This window comes from Plecotus auritus (genome assembly GCF_963455305.1).
Source record: "Plecotus auritus genome assembly, chromosome: 9".
NCBI lineage: Eukaryota > Metazoa > Chordata > Mammalia > Chiroptera > Vespertilionidae > Plecotus > Plecotus auritus.
The window spans coordinates 6935929-6955306 of record NC_137783.1 but is presented as its reverse complement, the minus strand read 5'-3'; the positions used below and the strand labels follow the sequence as shown (position 1 = coordinate 6955306).

The 19378-nt window shown below is 49.6% G+C and overlaps 1 protein-coding gene across 2 annotated transcripts; it reads right to left on the bottom strand.

Annotated features, from left to right (window-relative positions):
- Window positions 1-297: 297 nt before the first annotated feature.
- SFXN4 (sideroflexin 4) lies at window positions 298-18959 on the bottom strand. 2 transcript variants are annotated; one of them, XR_013959037.1, is made up of 15 exons: window positions 18778-18959; window positions 17137-17202; window positions 15632-15706; window positions 14032-14058; window positions 13891-13945; window positions 11805-11830; window positions 11009-11062; window positions 10871-10927; window positions 10679-10744; window positions 9564-9642; window positions 8605-8720; window positions 4584-4669; window positions 2637-2754; window positions 535-714; window positions 300-431 (listed from the first exon to the last, which is right to left on the bottom strand). XR_013959037.1 is itself a non-coding variant. In XM_080641715.1 (14 exons), exons 1-14 carry the CDS (start codon window positions 18814-18816, stop codon window positions 637-639), a joined length of 942 nt encoding a protein of 313 aa, XP_080497841.1. In that variant the 5' UTR covers window positions 18817-18959; the 3' UTR covers window positions 298-636. The 2 variants fall into 2 exon arrangements, 1 of the variants encoding a protein (XP_080497841.1); XM_080641715.1 differs by having other exon boundaries at window positions 298-714.
- Window positions 18960-19378: the final 419 nt, after the last annotated feature.

Sequence of the window (19378 nt, the reverse complement as noted above, 5' to 3'; positions counted from 1 at the left end):
GCTGCGGTGCAGGAGGGTCTGCAGGTTTGGTGCCAGAGGTTCCATGGCTGCCAAGAGCCTTGCTTTTTCCTGCGAAGCAGGAGACAGGGTTGTTTGCCCGTGAAGGAAAGGAAGGAGCTGGGTGGCGGATGGCAACGCTTTTAAGTAGTTGTCCAAATGGGAATAGGCTGAGCAGGAAAACAGGCTTGCTCTGGGGGCTGGAGGCCTTCAGCAGCTCACCTGAGGTTCCTGTTTACCTGGACATGAGCCATCAACTTAATGCCTGTGCCCTGGGCGCCATAGATCCTTCTTTCTTTTCGCAAACACTCAACTTTAGACCAGTTTATTAGTAATTTCACAGTGCCCTCTCGCAGGCTGACAAACAGAAAACGGAATCTTCCATCACCCAGCCCCTCAGCAGTCCGGGTGGGGAGGCAGGTCAGACAGGACAGCTCCCCGCATCTCTTCTCCCATCCAGGCTGGAAGCCCAGGCATAACCAGCCTCCACTAGGTGTTGGCATGTGTGACTGGAAGCCATCCTGTCTGCGCAGACACCTCGGGGCTTTCCAGGAGACCCCTGGCACAGTGCTCGAAACTGAAACCTTGAGAGGAAGGCTTTCAAAGCAGGAATCCAACGAATGCACCCAGAACTCACCCCTACACCCCTCTGTTATAGAAGAGTTCTGTTTCTTCTGTTGCAGACTGAATTTCCTGTTCGAGTTTACTGCACTGGATCTGAAAAACAAAGTTAAATTCTTAATATTTATAGTGAGAACTTTTCTTGCTTTAGAAGCCAAGTTTTTTTTAAAAAGACATTTTCAGAAAGCATTTATTTCACAGTCCAACTTTTTGTCAATTAAATCTAATTTAGAGGGGAAAAAAAAACCCAAAACCTAACCTCTTAAAAACATTCTTCTGAATTTCAAACATAAGTAAATGCAGAAAGACTACAATAAGCCCTCATGTCCGCGTCACTCAGCTTCCACTATTAACAATCTGCCAATCCCACGAGAGTTGAAACCTGCTGGAAGTGACTGAACCTGCCGGTAAGCCATCCACTCTGAGTGCCAATGCAATCAGACGGAATTACTTGCAAAGGGTTCGCTTTTATTGCAATCTTATGGTAACAAACTGTTCTAAAAGAGGACTGTGAGGACTCAAAAGATTTTTCCTTCTGTTTCATCTACTTTAATGAGAAGCTAGTCCTCTCTATCCCTTTCCACCACCACCTTCGTAGGACTATAGCAACTATCTTAAATAATTTAAAACTTTTATGCTATGTGCTAGCAAAGTTGCCTAAATTAACGATAATATAAGCCTAAACTTAGAGAATTTGGGTTGTGAATAAAAGCATTCCATAAATACACAGGGTGGGGCAAAAGGAGATTGACAGTTGTTCCTATGGAAATAAAATAATAGTAATGTAAGAATAAACTGTTTTGTGTACTCAACTGTAAACCTACTTTTGTCCCACCCTGTAAATGCTATGAGGACATACCTGATTTTTGTTGTTGTTGTTAACCTCACCTGAGGATATTTTTCCATTGATTCTTAGAGAGTGGAAGGGAGGGGGAGGGACAAAGAGAGAGAAACATCAATTGGTTGCCTCCCGCCTGCACCAAACCAGAGATGGGGATTGAGCCTGCAGCCGAGTACATGCCCTTGATTGGAATCAAACCCAGGACCCTTCAGTCTGAGGGCCGATGCTCTGTCCGCTGAGCCATGACTGACTTTTAACTTCAATGACAGAAACAGGCATTTGAGATGTTCAGCCAAGAAATGCCAGAACTCCCTAACATCTACTAGCATCAACAATGTCCTTGGGACCAGCAACAGAGATACTATCACAGCCATCTCTCTTTAACAGACAGAGACAGTGTCTCACAGAGTTTAAGCAAATTGATCAAGGTCTGGAGGAGCTGGGAATTCGAGTCCAGGCAGGCCGACTCATCACAAATTATAATAGGTCCTAGTCTACAGACCTGCACAGCCCAATACCGTAGCCACTAGCCGCTTGTGAGCACTTATTAAAATGACAGTTTGGTTCCTTAGTCACACTAGCCACATTTCAAGTGCTTAACAGCTACACATGATTAGTGGCTACTATATTGGACACCACGCTTATAGGACATTTCTATCATTGCAGAGTGCTCCACTGGAATGATAAAACATTTAAAACAGCTCAAAGGTGGTGGTGGTTTTTTAACATCCCCTAAAAATGCTTCTGATATACTGTTAAGAAAAACAGAATCCAGCCTGGCCAGTGTGGCTCAGTGGTTGAGCATCGACCTATGAACCAGGGGGTCATGGTTGGATTCTCAGTTGGGGTGGGGGGGCCCACATGCCTGGTTGAGGCTCAATCCCTAGTGGGAGGCATGCAGGAGGCAGCCCATCCATGATTCTCTCTCATCATTAATGTTTCTCTCTCTCTCCCTCTCCCTTCCTCTCTGAAATCAATAAAAATATATTTAAAAAAAGAAAAATATAATCCAAAACCACACAAGGGATCTGGGGGGTGGGGTTATGTGTCAATAAAGTTATTTTCTTTTATACTTTTATAAACTTGGGCAGATTTTTTAGGAAAATAATTTATTTTACTCTTATAATGAGGGGAAGAAAAGTTATTTTTTGAGAGGAAGTCAAGTGGGGGCACTTACCCGTTGTATTTGCGGGAACATGCTAAAAGAAACTGGCACCATCAGTCCCATTACCAAGATAGTACAAGACAGCTTTAGGGTCCACAAGGACTGGGGGTATCGCACGAATAACGGGGTCCTGGGGGAGAGAAGGTTACAGGGCTCGTTTTAGAGGCGGCCAGCTGTCTTGCTCACCAGGGTCAGACCCAGGATGAATGACTAGATGTGCATTTGCTCATCTGATCGCTCCACAGCCCACATACACAAGAGAACGCAGCCACTGGCCAGTCAAGTCACTTGTCCAAAATCCCACAGCTCACAAGTGAGGGGTCAGGTCCTAGAGCAGCCATGGGCAAACTACGGCCCGCGGGCCGGATCCGGCCCGTTCGGCTGTTCTATCCGGCCCGCGGAGCCGAAAGAGCGGAGGGTTCTCTTGCTCTCCCCTCCGCTCCTTTACTTTGAATTTATATTAGTTCACACAAACACTCCATCCATGCTTTTGTTCCGGCCCTCCGGTCCAGTTTAAGAACCCATTGTGGCCCTCGAGTCAAAAAGTTTGCCCACCCCTGTCCTAGAGTCTGTGCTATCCACCTGGGGTTCTGCTGACATGGACGTGACATTCTGACCCTGACCTTTGGAGTGTGAGACAGTGTGGGAAGATGCAAAGAACCCCATCCTGGGAGTCAGCCGAGCCAGGGGGTACTGAAGTCCGGTGGGGACTCTGCTTCGGACAGACTGGGCACTCTCAGACAAGTCACTTTCCCCTTCTGCACTCTGGGTTCATTCAGATGTAAAACGGAAGGGGTGAGTCAGCCACGGAGGTCACTCTGCCATGGATACTATCATGGTTGTGGGATGACACAGGGTCCTTCTGGGTACCCCAAGGCCCACTGGGAAACGAGGACCATCTCTCCCCAGCAGACAGCCCGTGCCATTGCACAGGCACCCAGGGCCCCAGCTTCCCCAGAGCCCAGCTCTGAGGCCAGCCAGAGCAGTCCAGGAAGATCCTGACCGAGCAGAAGTCTCCACCTCCATCCAGCTGGACTGATTGTGGGAAGTAACAGTTCACGCTGCCCAGGACGCTGCTACTTCCTGAAAAAAATGCTCCTTACATGCTCCTAGCAGGGACTTCCTAGCTCCCCATGGTGGACACAGTAGATTGGTTCAGCAACAGGCAGGTGACCCCACGTGGGCCAATGGAATCCTTCCCAGGAGCTTGTGAACTGAGCAAAAGACATTCCCTGCCTCCCCCCGCCCTGGGGTTTGCTGTGTTTTTCTTTCTCATCAGGACACTGCGAGGATACACCTAGGGGGTGTCGACAGTCACATACCTCATACCTCGACAGAAAGAAGCCAATGTGTGGCCGGAGAGGAGAGGGCTGTCCCCCCACTAGAGCTGCTTCTGCTCAGCTGCCGTAGGCTCCACTCCCTGCCTGTACCCCGTATCTAAACCAACACAGCACCCTTCTGGCTGCGCCACTGCAAGCTGGGCTTCCCAGACTGGCTGATCCCCAGGCCCTCCTCCCAACAGGCCATTGCTTGCTTCTCGAATGGGATGCAGGCTACTGAACCTGGAGCCATTTAAGCTAATTTAATCCATGCTTGGCATGAAGGAGGGGCAAGAGGTTTAGGGCAGCATTCATAGCACATCAGAGCTGGGAAAACCTGCAGATCATCGAAACCCATCGTTCTGGAAGTGGGGGAACGTGCCTCCGCAGATGCTGGGACGTGGCCAAGAACACAGAGCTAACTGCGGACAGGGCCTGGGCCCCATTCCAGGTCTGTTGGCATATGCACATCTGGATCCCAAGTCAATCCTGTCCCAAGTGGATGACGAGTGTTCAGTAGGAAGACCACGGGAGCACGTTCTTCCCATCCCTCCCACCAGCTTCAGATTAGACACGTTTTATAAGGATTCTGACTGTCCAAATATTTACTCCTCCCTGGGGAGATGAGCATGCATCTTACTTTTTAAAAAAATGTGAGAAGATTTCAGGAATAAAAGCCGAGGTCCCGAACAGCACGACTCTGGATGTTGCTGTATCTCTGACGGCCTAGTGGGAAGCGAAAGGAAGCAGCTTAGGATGTGGAGGCAGACGATTTCCAGGGATCCTGTAATTCATGACAGAGACAAGCGAACCGCAGCTCTCTTCTCGCTTCAAAAATAACGGGTGGAGAGAGGCGGAGGCAGCACCTGACGTGGTCATGCAGGCAGGACGGCTGAGGTCGGAGCCAGGAGTAACTGAAAGCGGATTTACCCCCCGCCCCCCCGACTCCACAATGGTCTCCATCAGTCCACTGACCGTTCCAAATAAAATGCTAAGTATAAGCAAAGGCAGCTTATAAGCAAACCTAGAACCAAATGGCAATCCCCTTGGTAGAAATGCTGGTGTTCGCCATGAGAACCAATCTGTATTTTCCTCTTCAGGCTAGGATTCTGCCACTGGCTTCCCTGTCCTGAACAGCCCCCCAGTTATTCCCACCGCTTCTAGTGGGAGACTGCTCCAAAAGCATAGCTCGGTGTGCACCAGGGGTCACACCCATGAGTCTGCATGTATGCACCCATTTTTGCTGGTGCAATTAAAAGTGTGCTACAGCCATAGCCGGTTTGGCTCAGTGGATTGAGCGTCGGCCTGTGGACTAAAGGGTCCCAGGTTCAATTCCTGTAAAGGGCACATGCCCAGGTTGTGGGCTCGATCCCCAGGAGGGGGTGTGCAGGAGGCAGCCGATCAATGATTCTCTCTCATTGATGTTTCTCTCTCTCCCTCTCCCTCCCTCTCTGAAATCAGTAAAAATATTTAAAAAGTGTGCTATAAAATTTTACTTTGCACAGACATGTATGTAGACCTTATAATGCTTTGTCATCTTTTCTATTCTGTACATTGTTCTATGCAGTGATCATTGAAAGATATAATTTACTGTCTGGGTTATATGCACAAAATCATGTGTACTTGAGGACAATGTAAGAGACTTTCAAGGGAAATTATGACCGCAAACGACACCATGTTAACTTCAGAACCCAAGCCCCGGGTAAGACATAACTCCACATATACCCCTGCTCTGTGCAAGATAAATAAGGACAGAGGCCCCCATTCCCTTCCCGACTCCCTTCCTCCCACGTCCACTTCCCAGGCCTTGGCCGCAGCCTCGGGCTCCTCTCCTCTGCCCGCACCTGCTCTCTGCTTATTACACGAATGCTCGGCTCAGCGGATCCCTCTGCAGGGAATGCCTTTCCCTGCGACCACAGAGAGAGCCGAGGAGGGTGCGTCCTAAAATAAACTTTCAGGAACATAAAATAAAATAAAACTGCTCCGCTTCAGGGAGAGAGGAGTGGCTGTGAGCATGGCGTGTGTGTCAACGTCAGTGGGGCGAGGCCGGCCGTGTCCACGTGTCCCCTGTGCAAGGGGAAGGAAGACACTCCAAAGGGGACAGTGGTCATTAGGAGGCACTGCGGGCGCCTGAGTGGCTGACAAAGCCAGGGGAGGGAAAGCAACGTGGACTGAGCTCCTGAAATCTGAGCAAAGGTGCCCTGTTACAATCAGATATTGCCGGTTACGCACTTTCTGAAATTTTAGCCAAAGAAAATAAACCTTTCGGTGACAGAGAAATGCTAAAAGAATGCTTATGCTTACGCACAGTGGCAGACACTTTATTCTTAAGAAAAAGATACACTTTTCTTTCTAGAGCAGACCATCCAACCTTTCTTTTACCCCAATTTGGCATTCGTGCAAAAAATGCAGTTTCTCCAGGAGAGATGGACTAGATACCCAGGTAGCTGGCAGGGCCTGCGGCTGCCTCCCCGCTGGGAGGCCCAGCGCTCCCGGCTCCCGGAGGGAAGGGATTCGGGCTGGGGAGGGTTTGGGTGTCCGGAGCCTAGCAGGGTGCCTGGCTGCAGGAGGTGCTGAGGAACAACCTGTGGATTACACATTTGCTCTCTCTCCCCAGCTGTATGAACAGGGCGTGACACCACCCACACCCTGCAGTGAAAACTGAGTTGAAGAGAAGAAACGCAAACATATGTCTAGGTGGAGAGCTGCCCATGAATGCTCTAACAGCCCCAACCTGGACACAACCCAGTGTCCATCGCCTGGGGAATGGGAAGGCGAAAGATGGCGCATCCATCTGTACCATGGAATGACGCTCAGCCATCAAAGGCAACCAACGATTGATATGGGTTAAAAGACGGATGAACCTCAAAAGTCAAAGAAGCCCTAACCGGTTTGGCTCAGTGGATGGAGCGTCGGCCCGCAGACTCAAGGGTCCCAGGTTCGATTCTAGTCAAGGGCATGTACCTTGGTTGCGGGCACATCCCCAGTAGGGAGTGTGCAGGAGGCAGCTGATTGATGTTTCTCTCTCATTCGATGTTTCTAACTCTATATCCCTCTCCCTTCCTCTCTGTAAAAAAAAATCAATAAAATATATTAAAAAAAAAGAAGAAGAAGCTGGACACAGAAAACTCTTGCACAGCTCAGTGATACGAAATTTCTAGAAAAGGCCATCCTGTGAGGACATAAAGCAGATCAGGGTTTCCTTGGAGCTGGGGGTAGGAGGGGTGAGTGACCATAACGAGGGAAATTTTTGGGGGGATGAAAATGTTCTAAAATCAGACTGTGGTGATGGCCGCCTAACTGCTTAGATTTGCTAAAATTCACCAAACTCTATACTCTTCCAAGGCTTTTCCAGTATGTACATCACTCCTCAATAAAGCCGTTAAAAATGTCTCTTTAGGCAACAGAACCTTCATTTCAAAAACGAGGTATCTGATTTCTGGCAGCCCTTTCCCTCCTCGATACTGGCACTGATCACACCACTTCGTTTAGAAAGGTGCCATTATTCCGAGACACAGCTGATGGCTCGTCATTCAGCTTCGTGAATCGCTGCTCGGATCGGGAGTAACGCGTCCCATGAGCCGGATAATGATACATTTCCCGGCTGAATGAGCAGCCTCTTTCCTGAGCTCCTCCTCCACCCACATGCTGGGCAGAAGGCTGGCCAGCTGGCCATTCTCTCGCTTCGTTTCAGGGGCTGTTTCATGCTGCTCTTCATGCTATTTGTGAACAACTGCCTCACATTACAATTCTTCAGCTAAAGTCACTTCACAGTACCTCCCCCCGTCCCCCGCCAAAAGATCTGATTTGTTTAAAAAAATCTTTTAAAACTCCACACCCCAAATAAAACTACCATACGTAGATTCTTAGAGCTGAATGCATATAAATCTCTTCAACCCTGGCCGGGTAGCTCAGCTGGTTAGAGCGTTGTCCCCATTTAGACAAGGTTGTGGGTTCGATCCCCAGTCAGAGCACATACAAGAAACAACCAACGAGTGCATGAATAAGTGAAACAACAAATCGATGTTTTTCTCTCTCTTTCTAAAATCAATAAAAACAAACAAAACAAAACAAAACCAAATCCTATATAATAAAGATGTAATATGCAAATGGTTGTTACACCGTGAAGCGTAATGACGGGATCATGGATTAGCAGGAGGATGGAACAGTGAGCTGCAAGCGGGGCGGCAGAGAGCTACAGGAGGGGCCAGGGCAGCAAGCTATGAGGGGGGTAGCTGGGAGGAGCTTCAGGAGGGCAGGGCAGCGGGCGGAGAGCTACTGGAGGGCGGCAGCGAGCTACTGGCACACGGATTTGTGCGCAGGGCTACTAGTAAATAAAATAATTCTCATACGTGTATAGATAGGTCGCTAGATGGGTAGATACCCTATTTGTTCTGTTTCTCTGGAGAACCCACACTACTGACCAGGTGACCTGGAGGGGCACGGGATGACGCTCAGCCCACTGGGTCACCCCAGCCAGGCCGTACTGCACAATCTTTTAAACATCCGGGCGCAAAACAGAACACCTCTCTCAGCATAATGAGGGGGGACAGGATAAGGAGAGTCTGAAGGGAAATGCGAATTGGTTACCAGCTCCCACAGAGAAAATTCGTTTCTTTGCCCCAAAGGCAAGCAGCTATTGCACCATCGTGTTCCCCTACCTTCGTCCCAGCTCTTCTGGAATAGCCTACGACATTGCCTTCCTTGTCCATGACCTCAATCCCTCGTACGGGCTCAAAGCTTCGGGATGCGGCAACATTCACGGCACTGACCTGGGCTGTGGATTAAAGAAGAGAACACAGCAGAGATGAGCTTCAGTCCAGGGAGGGGACATCTTCTCTGCTGTCCAGCCTCCTTCTCGATGGCTGCGCTTCCGCAACCTTCAGTGGCCACCGGCCTTGCGCTGGGCCAGCCAGGTTCTCTGCTGGGGTCAGGACTGCTGGCCTGTTGGTCTTGGATCCTGACCGCAACCCAGCACCAGGCTCCAGCACCCCGGAAAGTCCAGACTGGCTCCCTAACGGGATTCCAGGAGAAACCCCGGGGGTCCTTTAAATATGCCCCCCTTTTTTGTTTAGCTGGTCTGACCAGGTTTCCATAACAATTTCCCAAATGTTACCACTGACATTCTGCCAACCCTTCAAAGTGCTGATTCCCAAACCCGAATCTGGAGCGTGAACCAGTGAACTTGCAGACAGCAAACTTAAAACAGTTGGTTAATGTCTCTGTCACCCCCTTGGAGTCAGATCACCAGTCCTTCCTATGACCCTAGGAAAGTTACTTAACCCTCCCCTGCCTCAGTCTCCTCATCTGTAAATGGGGATAATACTGCCTCCCCATAAACTGCTGTCAGGGTTAAGTGAAAAATACGTGTAGAGAGCTTGGACAGACAGTCTGTAGAATGTAATTTGTGTTTGCAGGTCTGTGTTCATCCTTCGACAGCTACAGGGGTATCTACAGAGAAAGTGTCACCTCTCAAGTCAAAGACCTCGTTCGGGCCTGGGGGCACCTGCCAGCTGCAAATGGGTGCTGCCATCAGCCGCAGTGTCGCCGAAAGACCTGGGTGTCCCTGAAGGTGGGAGAAAGGCTCAAAGCCCTCAAGGACCGCAAGCTCCCTGCTTACTGAGAATGACGGCAGGCAAGGTCTCCCTTAGGAGAACGGATTTCACTGCATTCTTCATTAGGAGTAAACGAGGGAATAACTAGAAAATAAGAGAGAAAAATCATTACTGCATGGGACAAGAAATCAGCTGAACATACTCGACAGCAGAGAGCTAGCATCGACCTCATTCCTATCACTGGTCAGACCTCAGCCAGCGCTCTCTGTCTATTTTTATTTTATTGTTTTTATTGATTTCAGAGAGGGAGAGGGAGAGAGAATCATCGATCAGCTGCCTCCTGCACACTCACACTGAGGATCGAGCCCGCAACCTGGGCATGTGCCTTGACTGGGAATCGAACTGGCAACCTTTTGGTTCCTGGGTCTATGCTCAACCGCTGAGCCACACCAGCCGGGCTTTCTGTGGATTTTTAAATCTGTGCAGCACGGAGCAGTTCTCCTGATCATCAGAGGAATACACGGAGGGTTCAAGAAGAAACATTAATGTGAACAGAGTCGCTGAGCTGTTCAGGAATTAAGCTAGGATACAAACCAAGGCTTACCTGACTCTAAAGTCTACACTTTTAACCATCTAATATCCTGACACCCAAAGCAATATACATGTTTGTAGAGCATACATTAATTTCTTAAAATGATAAGCATACTAGGCATATGCCTAGAAACTTGGAATACTCACGTGACTATAGGGGGTGGGGAGGGTATAGGGTTACAGATGACCCTTTTATTTTCTTCTTTACGTCTCAATCATGTTGTATGAATTGTTTAAGATGGAATATAAATTTATCATCAAAATAAAGTTTTGTTTTGTTTTGAATTCTGAGGAACAAAAGAGATTTTAGCCCTAGCCGGTTTGGCTCAGTGGATAGTGTCAGACCGTGGACAGAAGGGTTGCAGGTTTGATTCCGGTCAAGGGCACGTACCTCGGTTGTACGCTTAATCCCGGCCTCGGTCGGTCGGGATGTGTACGGAGGCAACCAATCGACGTGTCTTTCTGACATGGATGTTTCTCTCTCTCTGTCTCTCCCCGTCCCACTGTCTTTAAAAATCAATGGAAAAACATCCTCAGGTGAAGATTAACGCACACACACACACACACAAAGAGATTTTAAAATACCTACTCCAAGAAAGGCTGTAGAAGCAATCACTCCCGTCCCTAGTAATAGACTCTCGTAGGGGTGGCGATTCTAGGGAAAAACAGTAGTATGTGTTTAGCCAATGGCACAATTTACCCAGAAAAGATAATTAAAACAAAGAATAACTCCAAAAGATGCAGTACCAGGCTGCAACCCTCTGGGGCCCCTGATACTCACGTAACTTGCGTTTCCATTGATGATGTTGAACGCTGTACTGTAGGTACAGAACGACAACTGCAGGAAGACAGAGGCAGAAAGTCACATTTTGGTTTTCAGAACAGGACTGAGTCATCATGACATTGAAATATGTGCTACCTGAGGTAAAATGGTAGACTTTAGGCTTTTCACTGGCACCAGCGACAGAAATACCTTTAAAGGGGGAAAAAAAAAAGAAAAAGCAGTTATAGTGTTTCAGGGGAGCGGGAGCTCGTAGGAGCAAAGAACTTCTCAGGGGAGATGCAGAAGGGGCCCCCCAGGAGCTGGGACAAGGAGAGGACGGTGTGATACAGGGGCCACCGGTCACGGAGCAAGCGATGTTGAATGGGTACCACCTGGGCACTGAGGACACCTGTGTCTCGCAGTGGCCCCTGCCTCTGAGCCCTGCAACTGAGCAGGGCAGCTGAGAAGGATGCTCTCCGCAGGGACACCGAGCGGAAGGTGTGGCAGAAGCGGCAGAGCAGTGCTGTCACCAGTAAGGGCCAGGCTGCGCTGGCCCTGGTGAGGGCAATTCCAGGTCCCAGGTGAGGGCCTGTGCCAGGGCGAGGGCTTGGGGAGAAACGGTAAAGGACCATCCCGTGGGCCTGTGGCAGGAAGCACCTCTTAACTCACGGGTCTCCTCCTTTGTGCACAGGAGGCAGTCAAAGCCAGGGTCGCGCTGTGACACCCTGTGGGCCTTCGAGAGGCCCGGCTGCCTGACGAGGTAAGTGGGGCGTGGTGGGGGGCGGGAAGGGAACATGAAGAGCAGAGAGGGGCCGAGGTAGGGATCCAGGATCATCTCTCAGGCAGTCACAGGGAGGGGCTGGGAGCTGGAGCTTGGGAGACGGGTGGAGACCTTCCTAACCCCCCAGCGTGCCTCCCCGGCTCACACACCAGCAAGGAGCTGCTCACTCACCATGGGCGCCGTGAAAGGCAGGAAAGCTGGCAAAGAGAAGAGGGTCAGTGGCTGCGGAGAGGCCAGAAGGGGGCACCCCTCCCCACACCTCTTCTCCAGCCCCTTGGAAGGCATGACATCAAAGAATATTTTTTTACTCATTCTTCTTATTTTCTTAATAAAAATAACTATATGCATGTGGCAAAAATGTAAACCAGCACAGTACAGGAAGACCTAATGAAGCTCCCACCCACCAGCCTTGCGGAAGGTAAGCAGTGTTAACCGGCACCTGTGCGCCCTGCCACGTGAATGTAATACACCTGTGGTTTATCTATAATAATAAAAGCTCAATATGCTAATTAGACTGACATCCTTCCAGACGAAGCTGGGGCTGCAAGGGAAGCCCGGGTCCCGGGTGCCAGAGGGAAGCCGGTGCCAGCAGCTGGGGGAAGGAAGGCCTACTCTTTTTTTTTTTTTTTTTTTAATATATTTTATTGCTTTTTGACAGAGAGGGAGAGGGAGAGAGAGTTAGAAACATCGATCAGCTGCCTCCTGCACACCCCCCACTGGGGATGTGCCCACAACCAAGGTACATGCCCTTGACCGGAATCGAACCCGGGACCCCTGAGTCCGCAGGCCGACGCTCTATCCACTGAGCCAAACCGGTTTCGGCCAGGAAGGCCTACTCTTGCACGAATTTCATGCATCGGGCCTCTAGTAATAGTAACATACAAAATGTGAATTTGCTCTCCTTCCCCGTTCCTAGCACAGAGATCCTAAACTTCTTAGAATTTCCCAAGTGAGAGGAATTCAGTCAAGGTTATGGTTACTCATAACACGCTCCTTCCAACCACGCCCGAGTTCATGGCAGAGGTGACCTTGGAAAGCCCCCGAGGCTGGAGGCTGGTTGCCAGGGAACCAACCACCTGCAGAGAAAGTTGGACCTTTCTGCCCCACTCCCCTAACCTCCTCCTCCGGGGCGCAGAGAGGGGCTGGAGGTTGAGTTAATCACCCAGGGCCAATGATTTCACCAGCCGGGACAACTAATAAAGCCTCCATTTAAAAATACTAACAGATGCCCAGCCTGCATGGCTCAGTGGTCAAGGTTCAATTCCTAGTCAGGGCACATACCCAAGTTGTGGCCTCGATCCCCAGTAGGGGGCGGGGAAGTACAGGAGGCAGCCAATCAATGATTCTCTCTCATCATTGATAATTCTATCTCTCTCTTTCTCCCTTCCTCTCTGAAATTAATAAAAATATATTTAAAAAACAGACATTAAAAAAATAAAAATAGCCAAAACCGGTTTGGCTCAGTGGATAGAGCATCAGCCTGTGGACTGGGGGGTCCCAGGTTCGATTCCGGTCAAGGGCACGTAACTTGGTTGCGGGCACATCCCCAGTAGGGGGTGTGCAAGAGGCAGCTGATCGATGTTTCTCTCTCATCGATGTTTCTAACTCTCTATCCCTCTTCCTTCCTCTCTGTAAAAAATCAATAAAATATATTTAAAAAAAATAAAAAAACAAAAATAAAAATAGCCAAAACCGGTTTGGCTCAGTGGATAGAGCATCGGCCTGTGGACTGAAGGGCCCCAGGTTCGATTCCAGTCAAGGGCATGTACCTTGGTTGCGGGCACATCCCCAGTAGGGGGTGTGCAGGAGGCAGCTGATCGATGTTTCTCTCTCATTGATGTTTCTAACTCTCCCTCCCTCTCCCTTCCTCTCTGTAAAAAATCAATAAAATATATGTAAATAAATAAAAATAAATAAATAAAAATAAATAAAAATAAAAATATTAGCAGGCAGCCTGGAGAGCTTTCGGGTTGGTGAATGCATGGAAGTGCTGGTAGCACGGCAATGTGGCTCAGGCATGGAAGCCTGTCCCCGCACTCAAATCCCAGATCTCTCCCCAGCACTGGACACGACTCTGGGCCCCAAATCTGCTCTCCCCACACCTTTCAAACGTTCTTTTTAAGCTGTGGTTTCCAGATTCACTGTCAGAAATCCTTCTAGAAAAAAGCAATTACAATAAGGCAGGGGGCGTTTTGTAACTCTTAGATATCACCTGTTCCCAATCCACCTCTGACCATTAGAATTAGAAGCAGCTCACCTGCAGGTCGGAAAGGACTGGGGATCAGTTTGCTGTTGTCAGAATGCACCGTTGCCTTCAAAAAGGGAAGCACACAGGTTAGTTTGATGTTTGGGTTTGTTCTTTTCGGAGACTAAAGGTTAGGAAGGGGTTGAAACTTACGAGACTTCTGTTCCAAGCTTCCTGGATCTAAAAAGAGAAAAAACAAGCAATAGTTGTGTGTGTGTGTGTGTGTGTGTGTGTGTGTGTGTGTGTGTGTTTAAATATATTTTTACTGATCTTGAGAGAGAGAGAGAGAGGAAGGGAGAGGGAAAGAGAGACAGAAACATCAGTGAGACAGGAAGTCATCGACTGGCTGCCTCCTGCACAATCCCCAGTATGGATGGAGCCCGCAACCCGTGCATGTGCCCAGGCCGGGAATCGAACCGGTGACCTCCTGGTTCCCGGGTCGATGCTCAACCACTGAGCCACACCAGCCAGGCACAAGCAATAACTTTAAAGGTGGCTTGACAGCAAACAGATCTCTCCAGTCTATTTCTGATGCTGCCTTTGCTCCACTTTTCAGAGAGTGGAGGGCAGACTGTTACATACCATCGGGAGAGCACAAATCAAGCAGAAAATGAGCTTACAACAACCAAAGAGGTAATCCAAGTAGAGAAAAGAATAAGCCTGGCCGTGTGGTTCAGTGGTTGAGCATCAACCCATGCACCAAGAGGGTTCTGATTTGATTCCTGGGCAGGGCACATGCCTGGGTTTTGGGCTTGATCCCCAGTAGGGGCGTGCAGGAGACAGCCAATCAATGATTCTCTCTCACTGATGTTTCTCTCTCTCTACCCATCTCCCTTCCTCTCTAAAATCAATATATATATATATATATATATATATATATATATATATATATATATATATTAAAAAACAGCAACGAGCCCTAACTGGTTTGGCTCAGTGGACAGAGCGTCGGCCTGCGGACTGAAGGGTCCCAGGTTCGATTCCAGTCAAGGGCATGAACCTTGGTTGCGGGCACATTCCCAGTAGTGAGTGTGCAGGAGGCAGCTGATCGATGTTTCTCTCTCATCGATGTTTCTAACTCTCTATCCCTCTCCTTTCCTCTCTGTAAATAATCAATAAAATATATTAAAAACAAAACAAACAAAAACCAGCAACGACCAAAACATTAAAAATCCCTAAGTCTCTGACCTTGGAGAGGACTCAAGGCCAATACCTAACCTATCCCTCAGCAGGCTACGTGCAGGCGACACAGTCCCTTGCAACAGAGCCAGCCTCTAAGTCCAGCGGCCCCAACAAAACCAAGTTGAATCTGGGAGCTTTGCACAGGCTGCCTCACGGGATGGATGCCTGTGGGCCCTAGAAAGCCCCACACGCTCACTGCAAGGTAGGCATCAACTCCTTGGTTTGAGTCTCTGGGCAGGAATGGAACGTGGACCCGGGACAAGGCCTCTCACAGGAAATAGATTCAGACTTGGGAGACCCGCCTCAATTCTGGAATTTGCCACAGGGCTCCAAGAATCGACCCTACAGAATCCCCACTAATATCCCTTCCAGGGGAGAAAGCCTATGATTTTTTTCTCCTTATTGCTGGTTTCTGGCACCTAATATTAATCTGGTTCGTGAGAAGGAATGCTAACTACAATGGAAAAACAAACCCCATTTCAAAAAGTGCAGCCCCTGTTCTCAATGACCAAGTTCCACCAGCTTTCAGAGCATCTGAGGGCAGAATCCCCCACAGGCAGTTGATACATACCCTTTTGTCCTTCAAGTCATGAATAGACCCATCTTCATTTGTTAACAATAGTTCCCTCGACTTCTCTATTTTGCTCTAAAATCAAATATCAAGAAATAGAGCCATGAGCTTAACATTGCTCCGATTTACCCACAGATTTAAGAGTCACAGGCTTGTCACACCTGATTTCAATGGGGCATGTAGCCAAGGCTCTCCACCCACTGAGTTTCCATTAGGATCGTCCCAGGTGTCATTCCCAGGGGGCCCTCCCAGCCGCTCCAGCAGCTGGCCCCACCCCCACCGGGGCTGCCATTTCCCCGTTCTTCTCCGAGGGCAACTGTCTGTGAGAAACCTGCAAGCCCCTCCTCTCTCACTCACCCCACATCTAATCAGTGCAGTCTTATTTCCTCTTTTTTACTTAATTTGAGGGGAACGTTAAATACAGAAAATACAAACGATGATCATATATTTAGAATCCCCTCATCCAGAATTAACAACTGTGAACATTCAGTTGTTTTGGCTTCTCTACCGTCCCACCCCTGCCCCTAAATAGCCATCACCCAGTCTTATTTCCCTCCCCATTCTATCAGAAGTAACCACTATTACGAGTTCAAGGTACAAACTTCCAGTCCAGCTTTTTATACGTATACACACATGAATACATGTATCCATAAACAAATACGTAGAATTGGTGTGTTTTTTGTAATTCGCATAAGTACTGTATTTATGCATCTTGCTTTCCCACTAAACATCACAGATACCATGCCTTCCCATTTAACATCACATACAGTGGATGTTTCTACTTCATATATGCTGGTAACTAGGTTATCGCTTTGAACAGCTAATCAATATTCCACGGTATGAATATACCACATCATATTTCTCGGCCGATGGACATTCAGGTCGTTTCCTGTTTTTTCCGTTATAGATAAGGCTGACGGGAGCATCTTGAGCACAGGGATGAGAGTGTCCCTTTGAGTCTGGCCCTTAAGGGTCATTGCTGGTGACAGGGTATCTCTCCTACATCTCTCAGCCACACCTGGGTCCAACCATCTTTCACTGGGAAGCAAAGCCACCTCGTGAATGACACACAAGGTCCTCCAAGAACTGCCTGGGTCCCCTGCATACAAAGCCCTGGAGACTGGGTGGCCCGCTCTTCTCCCCTGAGCTTTGCTCACAGTCCCCTCTCCTTCTCAGCCTTCCTTCAACACCCTCCCCAATTCCCTGTGACACCCCACCCGTAGATCCCTAGGTCAAGGCCTGGGACTAGCATTGTCAGTCTGTCCTCCATCCCCAGCAAGTCTTGTCTGATCCCCTCTGAACCTCCAGCACCTGGCCCAGGGCTTGTGCTCGTGTTAACTGGATGTCCACTTTTACTTATTACCCTTCCAATCTAACAAGTTCATTCGAAGGACTAATAAGAGCATGGTGTTCTATGTGGATTATTTCACCTGCTTCCCAAAGGGATGCAGTCTTCCTGTTTCAGAATAAAATCCATTAGCTTCAAAAACAAGAAAAATACTTACAACTGAAATGAACAAATTTGTAGGATCCAGTAATTCTGTCCACTGAAGAAATCTCTGAAAAAAAGTCTTAAGAGGGGGAAAAGCACCCGACAAGTTAACAGCAGAACAACAAAGACGTTAATGGTTAACATTATTTCTGACAATCGAATGGGGTTGTCTAACTGCAGCTTCTCCCAGATTCCCCATCCCACAGGTGAGGAAACTGAGGCATAGAAGGGCCCAATGTACTCAAGGGAACCCGGCCGGGAAAAGACTCAGCGGTCTGCTCTGAACCACTCCAGTATCAAATTGCTCTTGAGGAATTAAAAGAGTTGACATGTGGAGAAAAGAGGTATGGTTTGCTTCAAAAAGCCCCCAGACTTCACAGGGTTTGAGTCCTGGCTCTGCCGGGACAACCTGGGCTCCCTGTCCCTTCTCTGCTTCCCCACCTAAAACATTTGGCCTGGGCCCTACTTCAGGTGATGGCTGAAAGAACTTCCTAGAACTGTGCTGTGCAATTAGCCACATGCGGCCATGGAGCCCTGGATAGGTGGCGGGCCAAAATCAAGATGTAATTTATATGTAAAACATACACCGGGTCTCCAAGACAATAAAAAGGATGTAACCCTGGCGAGGTGGCTGGGTTTGGTTGTGTTTTCCTGTAGACCAAAAGGTTGCAGGCTCGATTCCTGGTCAGGGCACCTACTTAGGCTGTAGGTTCAATTCCCAGTCAGGACCCTCCCAGGGGCGACCCACAGATGTTTCTCTCTTCCTCTCTCCCTCTCTTTCTGAAAATCAATAAAACATATCCTTGGGTGAGGACTTTTTTTTTTTTTTAATATATTTTATTGATTTTTTACAGAGAGGAAGGGAGAGGAATAGAGAGTTAGAAACATTGGTGGGAGAGAAACATCAATCAGCTGCCTCTTGCACACCTCCCACTGGGGATGTGCCCGCAACCAAGGTACATGCCCTTGACCGGAATCGAACCTGGGACCCTTCAGTCCGCAGGCTGACGCTCTATCCACTGAGCCAAACCAGTTAGGGCATTGGGTGAGGACTTTAAAAAAATATGTAAAATATCTAATAATTTTCATATAGATTACACGTTGAAATGTTAATGTTTTGTATCTACTGGGATAAATACAATATATTACTCAAATTAATTTCGGCTGTTTCTTTTTGCCTTAGGTAATCTGGCTACTAGAAAATTTTAAATTACCCAATGACTCCCGTCTTATTGCTACTGGACAGCGCAGCCCTGGCCACTACCTGGAGGCGGGGCCTGTGTGACTCGTCCCGGCGGCCCAGGCTCCGTGAGTGGCCGAGCCTGCGGAGGTTGGGAGGCAGGGGACTCCTGGGAGGGCCTTTCCTCTCCACCCTGAGGCTACCCCAAGCTCAGCTGCAGCTTGGGCTGCAGAGAGCGGACACCTGCGAGGGGAGACTGACTCCTCATGCAGGGCGATCTGCAGGGCGACCCTCCCTAGCCAGGCCTGGGGCAGAGGTGACACGGGGGTCACAGCTAGGGCTTCCCTTAGGACCCTCCGGAGAATGCGGTGGGGAGGGGGTCGTGCGACCACGTGGCCTGCCCAAGGTCACCGGGACCAGCCGGTGACACCACGCGTCTTGCCCGCCCCGCCCCCAGCCGCGCCCCGGCCGTACTTGGCGTTCGGTCATCCAGAAGTGCACGTTGGGCTCCATGCGGGCGGCCGCGCCGCTGCACACGCAAACCCGCACGCCCCCGCGCTTCCTCCTCCTCTTGCGAGTCTTCCTGGGACCAACGTTATGGCCGGAGAGGCCGCAGCTGCCGGGTCCGGCAAGGAGGAGGAGCCGGGTGGCGTGCCCCGCCCCGGGCGTGCGCGCACCCAGTTCCAATCCCCGGTCCGCGCGCCGGCTGCTGGGTATCTCCACGCGCCCTGCGCGCCCGCTGTCCCTGCTGTCCGGTCCCGGCTGCTCACCCCCGCTGCTTGGTGTCACCCGATGTCCCAGCTTCTGGCGCTCGACTCGCCTGCTGCTCGGTGTCACCACCGCCTTTAACGCCCCCAGATCCCACACTTATACCCCCCTGTCCCAGTCCCGGCGCACCCACTATTCCTGTGGGCCCACCTCCCCCACAGACCAAGTCATCTCCACCCCCCATGGCCATCCCTTAGGTCCATAGGCCGCTTCCGGGCGGGAGCGGTCACCTATCAGAAGCCCCATATCACAGCACCCGCCTAAGCTTTGGACATGACCCTGGAAAATCCCTTCTGTTGTCCCTTAC